The sequence below is a fragment of the Monodelphis domestica genome, chromosome 1 (assembly GCF_027887165.1).
Source record: "Monodelphis domestica isolate mMonDom1 chromosome 1, mMonDom1.pri, whole genome shotgun sequence".
Taxonomy (NCBI): domain Eukaryota; kingdom Metazoa; phylum Chordata; class Mammalia; order Didelphimorphia; family Didelphidae; genus Monodelphis; species Monodelphis domestica.
In genome coordinates this window covers 355315079-355332185 of record NC_077227.1, presented here as the reverse complement: position 1 = coordinate 355332185, position 17107 = coordinate 355315079, and the positions used below count along the sequence as shown (strand labels likewise).

The 17107-nt window shown below is 40.8% G+C and overlaps 1 protein-coding gene across 1 annotated transcript; it reads right to left on the bottom strand.

Moving 5' to 3' along the window:
* Nucleotides 1–246: 246 nt before the first annotated feature.
* Nucleotides 247–16504, bottom strand: SAP30L (SAP30 like). The gene is made up of 4 exons (XM_056811500.1): nt 16143–16504; nt 9489–9611; nt 5139–5237; nt 247–2863 (listed from the first exon to the last, which is right to left on the bottom strand). The coding sequence occupies exons 1-4, from the start codon at nt 16365–16367 to the stop codon at nt 2735–2737; spliced, it is 576 nt and encodes a 191-aa protein (XP_056667478.1). The 5' UTR covers nt 16368–16504; the 3' UTR covers nt 247–2734.
* Between the last annotated feature and the right edge of the window lie 603 nt (nt 16505–17107).

The window sequence follows — 17107 nt, the reverse complement described above, 5'->3', positions numbered from 1 at the left end:
GAGGAAAAATAGCACTCTTCTTGGTGTACAATGGACTCAGATGATTGTGATGAAAATTTCCCTTAGGTTTCAGCTAAAAACAAAAGCATTCTTACAAATACACTTGAACAGATGGTTCCTGACACCATCTTTTCTTGGAAAGAAATGTACTGCTATCAAAATGAAGAAAACAGATTAGCTGTTTAAAAAACCAAACCCCTCCCCAACCTCCTCCCAAATACCCAGTGGCATATTTCACCATTTTAGTCTGAGTTAGAGAGATATTTTATTCTTTGAAATACCAACATTTTCACAGAGGGCATTCAAATACTGCTTTAATCCATAGGCCCCCCCCCCCCATTGCCCTATCAACTATAACCAGGAGGGAACATCACCCCCTCTAGGTATTGAATGAGAGAGGGACAGTACTGCATTCTGGTAGGGTCTACCGGGGTTTGACACAGTCTCTTGAAAAAGGATCTACCTCATTAAGATAAGACATACACATTACCCAGTGGTGAAATTTCTTTTGATCTCTCACAATGCCCACCCCTAAATCCTTTAGCTAGAAACAGCAAGACAGGCTAGAAGCACAGTGTAGCAGGAAGGGCACTACACTTGTAGCCTGAAGACTCTGATCTGAGTTCTCACTTTGCCATTGATGAGTCACCCATGTGATGTGACCTTGGACAAGACACTCACCTCCAGTTTCCTCCATTGTAAAATCGAATAACTCTAGTTACTTCCTAGTTTTGTGAGGAAAGTGCTTTGGAAATGGCAAAGCACTATAGAACTGTGACTAATTCTTATTATGAATAAATATACATGGAATTGAAATGAATGCAAGCTCTCAGGGAGCAAACTTCACCCTCTTCTCTTGGGCTGGAAGCATGTTAAAATAAGATCCCCAAGATCCAAAGTTTAATCTATATACATTCATTTACAAATATTTAAAAATGCTTGGATCTTTGGAACATGCATTTTGGATATGGGTACAAAGCTTTCCAGCAATGGGAGCATGTTGCAACTGAGTTATAGAAGTGCTCCTGGTAGTGAGTGACCTGTGGGTAGTGTTTATGTGGATCTGCTCCACCAAATCTTCCAAAACTTTGTAAAACCCACCCAGCAACAATTCTCTCACTCGGATAGTCCTGATATTGCCACTGTACAAATATTAACGTTCTGTCTTGGGGGCAAAACTACTTTGATTGCTCAAGGTTAAGATCTCAGTGTCAAAACCAAGTTAGGACATAGCGGCTGACCATAAAATGCAAAAATCAAGATAAATAGTTAAAATCCAAGCTTTTCTTCACCCCACCCCACCCTGATTACAGCCTTTTGCAAAAACATACTTTCAAACAAAAAACTTTAGGGGAAAAAATACCTTGGCCTTGACATATAATTATATGGGAAGAATCTGACCTTTAGAACATCAAATACTGGGCAAATTACTAAGCTTACCATTTTTCCAATCAAGGAGAAGCGGACTGCACATACATGGGTCACTAGGTAGAGAAAAGCTCTAATGTGGACACTTTTGTAGGCCTGAGAATGCTGCATGCTCACTGAAGCCCAAGCATTTTTTGTACTTCAGTTGGGTTTGTTTTGAGTGGAGACTGTTATACCACTATTCTTGGAGATTGTGAACTGCTGACTAGTTAGTATGTTTCCTAAAGCATTAGGCCCAGCCACTGGGACCCGGCATCTTCTTTTGGCCAAGGAGTTTGCTCATGAAAAAAGGAAGGTGGTTAGGGTCCTAAGCCCATAGCTTCAGCCAAGATGGCTGTGTGTGTATCGAAGATACCAGTAAAGGTTTTCATGTCACTATTTCTAGAAATGCAACATTGCTCAACAAATACAACTGTCCTGAAATCCTAATTTGGCTTGAATCATCCCAACACCCTCCCTCCCCCCAACACACATACATACACACCAAATACTTGTATTCCTTTCACTCTCTCCAAAATAAGGTCACAGAATCTTAGAGTTGGAAAAGGACCTGGGGTGGTCATCTAGTCCAACTCCTACCTGAAGCATGACACTAAGCTTTCACACCAACCCAACAGAAGAGATCTGTGGCAGCTGTTCACATTTGGTATTTTTGGTGCTCAATGAACTGACAGATCTTTTATCTGAGTGCCTACTCCAGGCAAGGCACTGTGTTGGTGGTGTGGAAACAGATTTCAAATGGATTCAGAAGGATGTGTTGGCTGACTCCAGTGAATTGCAAAGCTGGTGAGAAATGAGGGACTTCTGGGTCCTGGGCAGATTACATGAAGGTACATACATCCCCATGCACCTTAATCCTTGACTGCTGCTTCCCTGGTATCTACGGCTGGGTCCCAATACGATGGCCATCTGGCTCTGGGGCAGTTACTGAACTGTTTGATTTATAACCTAGTAGATCCCATATTTCCAGAAGAAATGATTTAATGCTGTAATCTGCTGCATCATGGCCTGCCACAGTCATGTAAGAGCGCTTGACTCTACTTCTCAATCCAGTCTTAAAGGAAAGTCTTTCTATACACATATTGAAGCAATAGAATACACTACTCCTGGCCACAAAGGGCCTTACATATATAGTAGGCGCTTAATGAATCTTCGTTGAACTGAACTGAAAATTGAATTCTTCCATCATTCATACTTTTTTCCTTAAATGTACAGTAGAATTTAACAGTCTTCATAGGTACAAATGTACCAGGTATCACCAGTCCATTAAGTATTGTACTTAATTCCTTTACAGTTTGACTCTTCATCATTCCAGCTGCTTGTTACTCTCTGCTTTCTGGTCCAGTCTACTCTTGTTACTCTTCACCATATAGATGAAATAAGCAAGGGTCTCTTTCTCGTTCACTGGGATGTTCCGGAAGTGACGGCTGACAGTCTATGTGGAGAAAATAAAGAGTTCACTTAATTCACAAACTGGAGCAATAAATCCTTGTCTGTAGAGACAATTTGTGATGGGGGATTTCCCCACTTACAAGGTAGGCTATGTTCCAAAAGTCTCTTTTGTGTTGGCCATTTGGAATTACTATTCCACAGAATGAGAATTAGATTCCCTGGTTGGCACACAAATCTATTTGATGTTATGAGGGAGAAGTGGCATAACAAGTCTGGAACCAGAAAGTCCTTAGCTTGGGTCTTGGCTCTGCCATTTGTTGGCTGTGGGACCTTAGGCAGGCTACCTCCTCTCTTCGGGACTATTTCCTGATCTTACTTACATTATTCAACTCACTTGGTTATTGTAAGGAGCCAGTGAGACCACCTGTTCTTTGTAACTTTTAAAGTTTTATATGAATGGGAACTATAATTTTTTAATGGCTGTGAGGGTCTCTTGATTGTCCTTAAAAAGTATTTTTGCAGGAAAATGCATTTCTAACTTTAATACAGGGTGCCAGGAATTCATTTCTCCTTTCTACTGGCTCAGTGAATCACAGGACACTGAGAATCTCAGTGAGGATGGTTTCCCTAGTACACACTTCATAATATAACTAATTTGTTAAGTCTCCATATTCAACTGAGTTTAAAATAACATACATATTGAGAAGCTACCATATATTCAAAATAGGAAGGATACCTAAATATGGAAGGTATTTCTCCATAACAAGTAACTTTTTTTACTTAGGGATCTGATTAGGAAACAATTGGAAGCTGTGTTCTGGAATACGGTGGCTTTAGGGGTAAGGGTAGTCCATAAAGACCTGCATTTCAGCTTTGCCACTTAATGGTGTGGCTGTGGCCTTATTAAGTCACTCTATCTTCTCCATTTTAAAATGGGGCTAAAACTACTACTTCAAAGGGCAGTTGTAAAAAAATTCTTTGTGACTCATAAAACATCAAAAACATGAATTATTGTTATTAATATAGGTTTAAGTCAAATGTACAATGGGATTTTTGTCAGTTCACTCAAGAACAAGCCTCCCTCCTTTAAGATCTTTGTAAGCATGTTTATTTTTTAGATCTGTTTTAATAGCTAATTGAATAAACAAAGCTTCCAAATCCATAAATTAGTCTAAGAAGAACACCTTTTTTGTGAAACATGGAAAGCAAAGAAAGAAAAAAGAAGCACTCTTTTCAATGACTTCTTACTTCTTCAAGTCCAAATTTGCTAGTCTGGTATTCAAAGGCCATCACAATTAGATGCCATACTATCCTTTTAGCCTTATCTCAAACTACTCTGATTCCTTCTAATCAATAATGGTACATGCCTTCATCCCCTCATAACCCTTTGATTGCCTTTCCCTTAGTATTATTTGGTATTAAGCTTATTTATGTAACAACCATAGATCACAAAGGCCATGAGGGGAGAGAGTGCTCTACATAAACTTTGTATCTCTCTTAGTGCCCACTAGGCACCTAAGTGATTTACAACTTTTCATTGAATTCTTGATAACTATATTTTAAAAGTTAAGGTTTCCTTTTTATCCCTTTTCCTCCTACTCCTTCCACCAACCATGTTTCAAAAGATGAAACACAATGTATTAGACTTCTTCTGGGTTTTACTTGGATATCCAGTTAGTCAAAGAAAAATTGGATAAACCAACGACGAGGCTTCCATAGAAAAGATAAAAGGGAAATGAGACTGCTAGCCTTTATGGTACAGCAGAAATTCCAGAGTTTACTGTTGGATCTTAGATATACAGAGCAGTATATTTCAAATAAAAAAAGAAGTGGGGGAGCAGACAGGAGGGAATCCACAAAAATGCCATCAGAGTAAGGAGATGATTTTAAAATAATATGTGAGGTTATTGGCATATTTATGACTGCATGTGTAAAGGAGAATATATCAAACTGTAAATACTTAACCATCACATTACAATGAGAAAGTAGACTTGGGGTCTCAGTCAGGCTTTGTCACTAACTAGTTGTGTGGCCTTAGACAAATAATTTAATTTTTTCTTTATCTTTTAATTTCTTTGACATTGGAGAAACATTTTATTTTAAAGAAAGAACCAAAGAGCCACAGTCCTAGAAAGGTGTTTGGGAGAGCTTAGGGGGAGCTAATTCAGCACATTTGATACAGACAGGAAAAGGACCCTTTTTATAGATGACTATACAGAGGATAAGTTTTAAAAAAAGCATCAGAGAATGCAGCAGTGAAAGAAGTCAGGAGAGAGAGTGTGAGGGTCATTACTTTCAAAAGCCATTGCCCTACATACTTCTGCTAGCTGTGCCTTGTTGAATCCTGGTCTGGTCTGTAACTTGTAATGCCTTTTGTAGCGCCTCAATGTATTCACCTGCAGCTGGTACAAATCAACCTGGAGGGAACAGTAAAGAAATCATTATCAGAAAATATTTTATGATCTGCTCAGCACTGGCTAGTTATGAATGAATGAATGAAGCATTTATTAAGCTCTTACTATGGGCACAACACTGTGCTAAGTGCTAGAGATGCAAACAGAAAAGGCACACTACTGTGGGAATGCTACGACGGAGGTATATAAATGGTAGCTGAATGAATTTATAAGTCAATTGGGAAGGTAGAACTAAGATAGAGGATTGGCTATAAACAAAATCTAGCACTAAAACTATGTGATACTGACCATGCCAGAGAGAGGGGATGAACAATTAGGGCTTGAATGGTCAAATGGGCTTCATGGAATTATGATATGAGCTGGCCTTCTAGGATGAATAGAATTTAGAGAAGTAAAGAATCGGAGGGAAATGATGAGAGAAAACCTGCCTTATGGGAGTAGATGATGCCTTTTTCATGGCAATGGAAGATTAAGCTAGGTGTGAAGGTGGAATTTGATAAGACAGAGTCTTGATTATTGCCTACTATGTGCAAGAGAGAGGCAGCTAGGTGGATCAATTGGTAGAGGGCTGGGCCTGGAGTCAGGAAAACCTGAATTCTAATCCAGCTTTAGACACTCACTAGCTGTGTGACCCTGGGCAATGAAATGGCAAACTATTCTAGTATCTTTGCCCCCCAAACCTCATGGAAGCATTGGTATGATATGGTTCATGGGGTCATGAAAAGTTGGATACAACTGGACAATAGTGTGTAAGGCATTAATCAAGAAGCCAGGCACTGCTTTATGAGGTACAAACAGAAAAGAGAGATATAACTCCTGCCTTCAAGGTGCTAACTTACATTCAGGGATATAAAGTTAGAAGATGAGTCTTCTTACCCTCAAGGAACTTGGGGAAGATCTGATACTACATATAGTGCATATTCTGTCTCTCCCTACAGAAGAAAACTACTTGACAGCAGGGACTGTTTCATTTTTGTCTTTTTATGTCCATGGCCTAGAATGACACCTGACATAGTAGGCATTGAATAACTACCTATTAGTTGGCCAGTAATAATAAAAGAAAGTGCTTTAAGGTTGGCAAAGAACTTTACATGCAATCTCATCCAATTCTCACAAGAGATAGGTACTATTTTTATCCTCACTTTAAAGATGAAACTGAGGCTGAGAGACTTGCTGAGTGACTTGCTTAATTACATAGCTATGAAGTGTATCAATCAGGATTCAAACTCACACCTTCCTGCTCCAAGTCCTATACTGTATCTACTGTGTCATCAAGCTATCTTTTATTGATATTAAAAGGTAGAATTTTTTTTGAGTGGTAAGCAGTATAAGTATTATTCTTTCAGAACTACTTCTTTTTTAAAAATTAATTTATTTAGTCAATTTGGAACATTATTCCTTGGTTACAAGAATCATATTATTTCCCTCCCTCCCCTTCCCATAGCCAATGCACAATTTCATTGGGTATTACATGTGTCCTTGATCAGAATTAAAAGGCAGAATATTAAGGGCAAAGATGAGATTGAAACAAAGTATCCTAGGAACATCTGAAGCAGGAAAAGAGTACTTTCAGAAAGGGATCAATGAAGGAAAGAGGAGACAGCATTTCTGCTGAACTCCAATGAATGACAAGGAGCCTGAAAACTGAAGAGGAAGAGGTGCATGCTAGGCCTGGGCAACTGCCTTTGCAGATGCCTGTAGGCAGAAGATGGTGTGTTGAATGGGGTCTGAAGCAATAAGGAGACTTTGTAGGCTTTCATCCAGGGGAAGATGCAGAAAGAAGCAGGTATTTTAGGAAGCTCAGTATGGTGGCACATGCTGGCTGGATTGGAGGGTGAGACTAGAGTTGGATCAGTTAGGAATCTGTTGCTGTAACCCAAAGATGAGGTAATGAGAATATATGTTAGGGTGGTGACCTTAAGAATGGAGAAAGGGGGCAAGCTGGGTTGCTCAGTGGATTGAGAGTCAGGCATAGAGTGGGAGGTCCTAGGTTCAAATCCGGCCTCAGACACTTTCTAGCTCTGTGACCCTGGGCAAGTCACTTGACTCCTATTGCCTAGCCCTTACCACTCTTCTGCCTGGGATGGAAGGTAAGGGTTTAAAAAAAAAAGAATGGAGAAAATAGGGTGAAACCAAAAGACAATGTCAAAGGAAGAAATGGCAGAATTTGATGAGAGATTAAATAGAGGGACAATGAAGGAGAAATTCATATTAAAATTGTGAACTTCAAAATACTGTTTGAGGCCTACCTCTATCCTTGGGCTGAGTTGTTCTAATTCTAAGAATGAAGGCCAGTTTTCAAACTCATTATAACACTTTTGGTGGATCCTAGAACATGCTTCACATCCCATATGACATCAATTGACCAAAAAACCTGGCCCTCCTGGGGCATTTTGCCAATTGTCATCTTGCATCCTCATCCCTCCCTGGCATTCTACCTCATGCTCTTAGGAACAAATCCCAAATTCATATCAAATCCATAGTATCACTACTACTGAAAAGGCCACAGCAATCAATTGCCCTCTGGCTCCACTCAAAAACCCAGATCAAAAACTCTTCTCTGGCCACCACAAATATGTTGTACCTCCTATTAGAATATAAGCTCCTTGAGGGCAGGGTGCATTTTATTTCTGTATCCTCAAAGACTTTGGAAGATCTTCAAAAGCTTAAGGCAAAGGTATACTGATGATCAAATGGTGAAAGTAAAGATGGATTTGTTATATTCACTTCAAATAAAACAATATAGAAATAATGATGTCTCAGAAAAATTGAGCTAATGTATCTACCTCAAGATAGGGGTGAATACTTAGAAATACAAAATTACTCTCAATTTGAGGGCTCCAAAACTTTTATCTCTCTAGATCACTTTATTAAAACTTTTAGGGTGAAGGGCATTTTGAAAATGGACATATCAGTTCTTGAAGGAAAAAAAGAGGACAAAAGAAACAGAATAAACTGGGTCTGGAAAGGATAGGAAAGAGGAAACTAAAAGTCATAGTTTTGAAGATTTGCTAAGCTCCAGTACTACTTTGCTATATCACCTTGCCCAAGTCATTGACACTCTCTTTATACTTCATTTCCACATCTGTAAAATAAGAAGTCTGGACTAGGTGATCTTCAAGTTCCCTTCCAGAGCTGACATTTTGTGAAATCTGCAGATACCACACTGCCTCCTCTTTCCATTCCTGCAGAGTCATTTCCAATGGTGTGCCTTATGAAATATTCATATGCCAGATATACAATGTGCATTAAATGCTTCTACTTCTGTGAGTCTTAAGTGAAAACAATTTAGAAAGAAAGAAAATCCAATATTCTTTCCTGAGCACTTGTTTAGAGTCCTCTTCTTCAAGGAGATGCATCTTTTAGGCAGGGCTATCTCTTAGCTGGAGAAATTCTTGGGAGTTCAGAGCTACTAACAATGAGATAGCTCCTTTGGGTCAGGGATGTATCTGGGGACATTTTCAGGGCCCAAAATATTATAGGTAAAAATTAATTGCTTTATGAAATTCCATGCAGCTCTATAGTTTATACATTTCCCTAAAACCTTTATAAAAAAGATAAGCTGGTGGCCCACCAAGAAGAGTTGAGAAAAAGCATCTCCCTCCTTTCTTTATAGAGTCAAGGGACTGTGGGTGAAGAATATTGCATATTTTATGAGACATACCTAAAGGGTTGGTTGTTTTTGCTGAAATGTTTTTTTTCTTCTTTCTCTTAAAATCTATGTTTTAAGTTATGGCTAAATGAGTAGGGGTTACAATGAAGTTGATGTAAAAACAAAGGCAGTAATAAAAATAAGATTCAAAAACAGTCTAAGGTGGCTCTGTGGATTGAGAGTAAGACCTAGAGACAGAAGGTCCCGAATTGAGATTTAATCTTAAAACATTTCTTAGCTACGTGACCCTGGGCAAGTCACTTAATCCCCTATTGCCTAGCCCTGACTGCTCCTCTGCTTTGGAACTAATAGTATTAATTCTATGATGGAAGGTATGGGTTTAAAAAATAATAGCCTCGTATTGAAAAAAAAGGCCAGGAAAGCAGGGTTCTTGTTAAAGATCTCCCAATACCTCATACCACATCCTTTTGAAAAGTAGTCACTTCTCTCTGGGCCTCAGTTTCTTAATCTACAGAAATAGGGGATTCAACTAGATGATCACAAAGGTCCTTTCTTTATGGTCCCTTCCAGATCAAATGTCCCATATATCTCTTAAGATCAGTACCAAACATAATTTATCTATTACATTTTCTGATCTCTACCTCAGGGATGTCTGTTTCGTGCTCAGGAGAATCTCCGCCATCATCACTGGTCTTTCTCTTCCTTTTATTTCGTACACTCTGGATGAAATTTTTGTGAAAATCACAGATATACAGATGTCTTACCTAGAGGGAAACAAACATAGCTAAAGTGAGTTGCCAGTTCACATTGCAACACAAACAGGCTCAGTAGCCAGAATATTAATTGGTTGTATGCCCATTGCCTATTATGGGAAAAGCATCAAGGGAGCCACAAAGAACTATGATATGCACTGCCTCTACCGTAAAGAGAGATAAGACACATAAACATAAAGAGTTTGTTAATGTTACAAGGTAGTAATAATAACTCATATTTATATAGTGCTTTACCATTTTCACAAAGCACTTTCAAAATGTTTACAAAGATAATCAGTGATAAATGCCAAGTAATGAGTGCTTTGAGTTCAGAGAAGGGAGAGATGTGGGCTGGTATAGTCAAGGGAGGCTTTGTAAGAATGCTATTATGATTATTAATATTGCTATTAAGAATTTCCTGCAGGAGGTGGGTCTTGAATAGACATAAAGGATGAATAGGATTTGATTAGTCAGAGAAGAGGGAAGATGACATTCTAGATGTGGTGAACAGCAAGTGAGTGGAAAGAACATGGTATGTTCAAAGAACAGCGAAGAGTCTGGTCTGGCTGGAAAAGAGGATTAAACAGAGAAGCACTAGAAGATATATTGGGAAACAAGATTAAAGCCAAACTATGAAGAGCCTTGAATGCCAGGCTAAGGAGTTTGGATCTTTCTCTGTAGGCAATGAAAAGCCACTAAAAGTGTGATGTTTTAGTTAAGTTTTATTAATACTCTTTGCTTTTGTATCGTACAATCCTTTTTGAAAATACTTCACCCTTGCCCCTTAGCCAAACCCTGTCTTATATAAAAGTGCAACAGTTAAGCAGAAAAAAATTGATACATTGACTGAGTCTTTAGCATCCCACTGATTTTCTGCAGAGATGGGCCTCATTTTCTGCCCTTCAGGGTCATTACTATACTTTTAATTACTCAGAGTTGCCCCTGAAGGTTTTCTGAGTAAGAGGAGAATGTGGCAAAAAAAAAAAAGGTTTTAGAATGATTAAAAAGCATTATGATTTGGGGAGAGGGGGAGATTACAAAGTAGGTGGGATTTGAAGTGGGCACTGAAGGATGAACAAAAAGTTAGAGGAATGATTAAGGGTATCCTAAGTAGCAGACAGCATTATGATATTTTATAATAGCAAACCTCCTAACAGAAGGACTGCCACACTTTCTTAAAATTTCATTCCATGTATTAATTTGAATACTGTTAACATCAGGGTAATCTTTGTCAAAATACTTACCTATGCTGGGCCTCAGTTTCTGTATGCATAAAGCAAAGGAATTTAGGCTAATCCCTAAGGTTTCTGACTCCGTATAATTCTCAATCTATGCATTTGACTTCAAGAACAGATCAAATTGGAAAGAAATACCCTTACTCCCCCCTGAAATTGGTAATATTGACCCAAAACAAAATGGCTGATTCAAATACTGATTTTGTGATTTTTTCCCCTAGATACAGGCTGATGTTTAAAACAAATTACAGTTTATAGAGCTTAATAGAGTCTTTATACAAATATTTCATTTAGTTCACACAACCATCCTGTGAAGTAGGTAGAACAGAGACTATTAACCTCATTTTTAAAAGAAGGCAACAGTTCATCAAGGCTAAATGATTCAAACATTGTCACAAAGGTAACAAGTGCTAGAGGTGAGGCTCTGAATGTTCTAGTTTTGAGACTCTAGATGTTCTACCTCTAGGTCACCTCCCTCTCTAGTATGCTGCTCCCCTCACGCACCAAGAGCCATGATTACATGGTATGGATGAAGCAGTAGCCATGGTGAGAGGGATCTGCTTTTGCTTAAGAACAAATCCCAGGGTTAGCAGAGGGGAACCAAAAAGAAATGAGCGGCTTTCTAAATGACTTAGAATTATTGACACTGAAACAGATGGTGCACAAATGTTCTCTTCGTCTTTTAATTGAACACTTTTGATTTGGAGGTTATTTTTCTAGACTGCTAGTTAAAGATGAAAGTAGACGGATATGAAATCAGCCCACAATTAATTTGGCACTTTTCAACAAGAAAATAACAAACACTAGCAATTTATTCCAATGAATCAGATTTTTTTTTTCCCAAGTTGGATCTTTTGGTCATAAATAGTTTTAAGTTTAAGCAGGGGTGGAGAGTTAGTTTGGCTCCTACAATACTTCCGGTCTATTAAAAGTTAGTGGGCAAGACTGTAATTGGCTAGTGCTAGTGTTAAAAATGGAACCTATTAATTCAGAAAAGTATAGGAAGACTTCTATGAACTGATTCAGAGAAAGTGAGCAGAAAAGAAATAATGTTAATTAGAAAGAACAATAAAAGACCTGAATGCTATTGAATTATAATGATCAAATTTGCAGGAAAAGATGAAAAAAGTATCGCTCTTTCTTCTATGGGGTGTGTAATATATTGCATATTTTGTCAGACAAGGTTCTGTCTTTTACTAGAAAAAGAACCTTTACTAGCTATGTCAATTGATTTCACTATTTCAAAAAGTAGCTAACTGGGTAGGGGTAGGGAAAAGGAAGGATTTATATGTGTGTGTGTGTACATGTACATGCAAAATTGATATAAAAGAGGTCCCAAAAGATGCAATAAAAATTTAAAATAAAAACAAAACAATATTCCATACATATTCCATTGCTAAATATGTGGCTCTTGGCACTTAATCTTTGTAGGACTCAGTTTTCTCCCCTGTAAAAGGAGTTAAATTAGATGACTTCTAAGGTCCAGCTCTTAAAGCTATAATCCTAAGGTCTCAGTCAAAAAAGGGTGATTTAAGAAGCATTTACTTATTAAGCATTTACTTAGTTCTAAGCTAGATACTGTGCTAAGCACTGAGGATACCAAGAATTGCACAGTCCCTGATTTCAAGGACCTTACAATCTAATGGAAGCAGACAACAGTTAACTAGTCCATCTTTCAACTATTTTGAGATATTTTAAGACACAGGAAGCCACATTAATAATATCTTTACAGCCAAGGATTATTGTTAAAAGTGAATGGCATCTTATATTTTAAAATGCAATACATGTTTCCTTTCTTCAGAGATCCATTTTTCTCCTTCTTCAATCACCCATCTGAGTAAATAAAGGAAGGTGTTATCCCTCTAGTTGATTGACGCCAAAAATAAAAGCTCAGAAGGATAAGAGCTCAATTCACATTTCTATAGCACTGGATGCTTTACAAAACACTTCAAAATGCATCTGGGAGAGAAGTGGCATCAGTGTTATTATTCCCATTTTTCAGATGGGGAAAGGCAGGAAGGCCCCAGAGGTGAAGTGATTTGCCTGAGATCACACAGCTAACCAGTGACACTGCTAGAATTAGAAATCAAGTGTTTTCCCATCCATCTCTTTCTACTGTCCCACATGGCCTCTTATTCAAGTGTTGCACCCAGGTATAAAAATCAGGCCTGAGGCACATATCATGCAATTTGATTATGCAATATCAGGATGTTGAAAACTTTTAGAGACCATTTAGTAGAACTGCTACTTAATAGTGCAGAGGAGGCAGCTGAAGCCCAGAAGGAAAGGCCTTGCCCAAGATCACATGGCTAGAGAATACCAGAGACTGGATTAAAACTGTCTACTTCCACCTCAGTATGCTATTTCTATTTTACTACCTAGTCCGAATAGCCTAAATGCTAGAATGAGTCCTCTTCATTCAACAATATTTCTTTCTACTGCATTACTTTAATCTAGCCTCTGTTAAAATATCACCACCTGCTTTTCTCCATTCAAAAGTGCAGAGATATGCCAAAAGGAGGTAATTTTTGAAATGTGTTTTACTTAAAAAAAAAATCAAAGAGCATTACCAATACATCAATAATAAATAATGTAAAAAGACCTAAAGTTTGCTTCCATTGTCTGCTTTCTGAGGCTGTTTAGAAGCAGTTCCTGCTTTTGTATTTACTGACCTTGGGCAAGTCTCTTGCCTTCCACAGGCCTGAGTTTCATTATCTGTGAAAAATAAAGGTGCTGAACTAGATGGTTTCTAGGGTCTCTTCCAGCCCTAACAATGCATTCTATATTCTAAGGTTTTTCTTGCTCTGACATTCTATGATTCTATAAATACTGAGTCAGCATATGCTTTTAACCATTAACAAGTACAAACAGATTTTCTGTAATTCAGTTGATTGGGATTTGGAAAGAGTATCCCCTTCCTCCATTTTTCCCTGTTTGAAAGTCTGATTTTTAGCAAGACAGCTGTTACTTTTAACTGAAGTCCTGCTCATTCTTGAGAAAATGGAATCTCTTTCTGAAATGACACCACCTTGAAAAGAAAATTGCCAGTGAATCTATTTCTAAAAAGTACCATTTGAGAAGTGAGAAGGTATTACTTTTAGCAATGCTATTCCAAATCATCACCTTCTTCCCTTTACCCTCTCAATACAAGTAAAATCACCCAAAACTTAGTCTGACTTAATGAGTAGGACTATAGTTTCAATCCAGCTGTAAAAGAATCCAGATGTCAATGAACCCCTAAGCTATAGTAAATAGTAGTGACTTCAAAAGGGCAGTATCATTGCAATTGCTAAACAGCTTTACAGAGGACTTACAAAGGCCCAAACCTACCTGATAATGCAGAATTTTTCATTTTTGGCTAGATTAAAGACAATTTGATGTAGTGAAATGAGCTCTAGACTTGGTGTCAGAGGATCTGGGTTCAATTCTTGGCTAGGCACTTACTGTGTGAAGTACTCATTCATCTCACTTAGACTTTGTGAATTTTAAATAGACCCTGTCTAGTATCTGACTCCTTAATAGTAAAACTGCCACTAAACTTGACAACAGATGACACTCTAAAAAGCACTCATTATCAACCAATTAAGAACATCTCTAGAATTGTAAACTAGAACCTCCTGCAGACAAGTTTCCTACAATCAGGTAGGAGGCCCTAAGCATCCTAATCAAATTTTAATTCCCATTCATTCAATTAACAAATATTTATAACACTGCAAGATGTAGCAGTCACGAAAAGAGCACTTGAATCAGGAGCCCTGGGTTTCTGTGCTGGTGCTGCCTCTTCTCAGCCATGTGGCCCAGGACTTATCACTCCTCCTTAAAGGGCTTTAATTTTCTCAAGTATAAAATAGGGTTAAAAATCAGCACACTCATTATCTACCCCATAACTCTGTTGAGAAAAAAGTGCTTTGTAAATTATAAATTGCTCCAGATAGACTAGCTAGTATGGGTTTTTTTTTTGGGGGGGGTACTAAGTGCTGGGGAAGATTTTTTGTTTTGATGGTTCAGATTTGCACAGTGGAGGGAGGGTACATTCCCCTGGAAAGAGAACTTCAAATCGAGCAAAACAGCCTGGTAATTGTTCTACAGATTTCAGTTTTTGAGAGTTGTGTGTGGGGGGAGAAAGAAAGTCACTTGCCCAGAGTCAAAGGTGAGATTTGAGCCTTGGTCTACCAGATGAGGGGAGGGTAGTCCCTATCCTTAAGGAATTTAAGAATCAAGATAGAGAGAGTTGGTCTGTGAACTTGGATGGGAAAAAATAAAAAGTGGAACTCTTTATTTTCATTAACATCTAACTGCAATTTAGCATTTCCTTAAAAACATTTTTCCTAAGAAGAGGTCCAAGGGGTCCGAGGCACAAGAAAGGTTAAGGAGCTGAATCTACAGCATAAAATACGGGAAAGGGGCAAGCAAGGAGCAACATTAAGGCCTGAGAGTGGAAAAAACATTTGTCCAGGAAAGCTCTTTTTCCTTTCCCATTCAATGTAAAAATCACTTTTCCTCAGAAAAACAAACAAAACAAAACGGATCCCTGCCATGTTTCTAGCCTCATCTTTTTACAAACCCCATTTTCATGAACAGCAGAAAGCACCTTCCTCTCTAAGCAGCCTTAACCAGCTGGGGTGACCCATGAGCAACTTGATTATTCTTAAAAAAAATTCGGGGTATGTAGTGGGGGGAGGGAGGTTCGCCATGGGGGAAAAGTTAGGACCTGAAGAAAAGGGTCCCCACCACCTTTCTTCTAATATGCTGCAATAAGAGAAGGCTTAGAAACAATCAGGTCCAAAGGTCCAACAGCCTCTCCCCCCTCCTCAGTTTACAAATGAGTTAAAACACTGGAAGCCGGGGAGGAGGAATGACTTGCCCAAGGTCACACTCCTCAAATGAGCTGCAGGAGGACTTGATGACCTGGGTAAGCTGACCATAAGGGCTAGAGGGGTAATGGCAATTCCTTGGTGGTCCGTCCGATGCCCCTTCCCAAATGCTGGTGCTCACCACGCATAAAACAAAAGAAACCAACCACGGCTCGGATGGTCTCAAGTGTTGCCCAAGTCCGGGCTCTGTCCTCCAGCTCGGGGGTCTCGACTCTGGACCCCCTCCCCCCATTCACATTTGAGGAGCAGGGTCGGGGCGAGAACGGGGCTGGGAGGGGGTGGCAGAGCTTGGAAGGAACCTCGGGTTCTAGCCCAGGTTCTGGCCCGGGCTCTGTCGCACGGGCACCGGGCGCATACGGGCTGTGTGACCTTGGGCTAGTCGCTTGCCCTCTCTGGGCCTCTGTTTCCTCCTGACAGGGGGCTGGGGGACTCACGCTCTTGTCGATGTCCAGTCGGAGTTTCTTCTGTGAGATGCTCTTTTGGATCCTCTTGCTGAAGGAGGCGTTGCCGGCAGGCCGGACGCAGCGCTCCCCGTCCTCGATCAGGCAGCAGCTCTGGCCGTAGCCGGGGGCGGGCGCGGGCGCAGCGGCGGGTGCTGGGGCCGGGGCCGGGGCAGGGGGCCCTTCCCGGCTGTCCTCCTCCGTGCTGAAGCCGTTCATGGCCCCGGCCCCGGCCCCGGGGACGCTCACAGGGAGCCCGAGCCCCTGCCCCCGGGGCCCCGGCCCGGTCGCGGCCCCCCCCGCCGAGGAGGTCCCCCCGGCCCCGCCCGCGGGCCCGGCCTCCCGCTGCCTGAGCTCGCCGGGGCCCGGCCCGGCCTCGAACCCGCGGCCCCCGGAGCCCCGCGAGCCCCGCGGCGCCCACTGGGCTGCCCCGCTCTCCCCGAGGCGGCGGCCGCGGCGGCGGCGGAAGTTCCGCCCCCGGGTCTCCATTGGCCGCGAGGAGGCATGGGGCGTGGCCGGATCCCTCGGCGGTTGTGGTCATTGGACGAGGAACCCGCCTGTCACGAGAGGCCGGCTCCTTCCTGGACTCTGCGGGGACGGGTCCGAAGTAGAGAAAGTGCAAAGCCGGAGAGTTGGTGGCTGGGGTAGGAGGCGCGGCCCGGGGCCAGCAGCCGCCGCGAGCCCGGCGTGGGAGGCAAGGGGCGCCGAGGGGCAGGTGGGGACAGGCAGATCTAGAGGAGGTGGGTGGTCACAAGGACAGGTGGTTTGGACAGAAGTACTGATGGGGTGGACTGATGGACACAGAGGGATAAGCGAGATGGACAGAGAGACAGGAACAGGAAGGATGGACGGGATGACAGATGGAGTGGACAGATACAGAGGGACACAGAGACAGATGAGATGGACAAGGGGACAAATAGGGCGGACAGATGACACAGGGACAGGAGGAATGGGCAGAG

Coding starts and splice junctions, on each gene's coding strand:
- SAP30L (XM_056811500.1), bottom strand. CDS start 16,367: ATGAACGGCTTCAGCACGGAGGAGGACAGCCGGGAAGGGCCCCCTGCC. Junction 5,238..9,488: donor ACGAAACAGACATCCCTGAG/GTAGAGATCAGA, acceptor TGTTCCCTCCAG/GTTGATTTGTACCAGCTGCA. Junction 2,864..5,138: donor ACAAGGCACAGCTAGCAGAA/GTATGTAGGGCA, acceptor TTCTCCACATAG/ACTGTCAGCCGTCACTTCCG.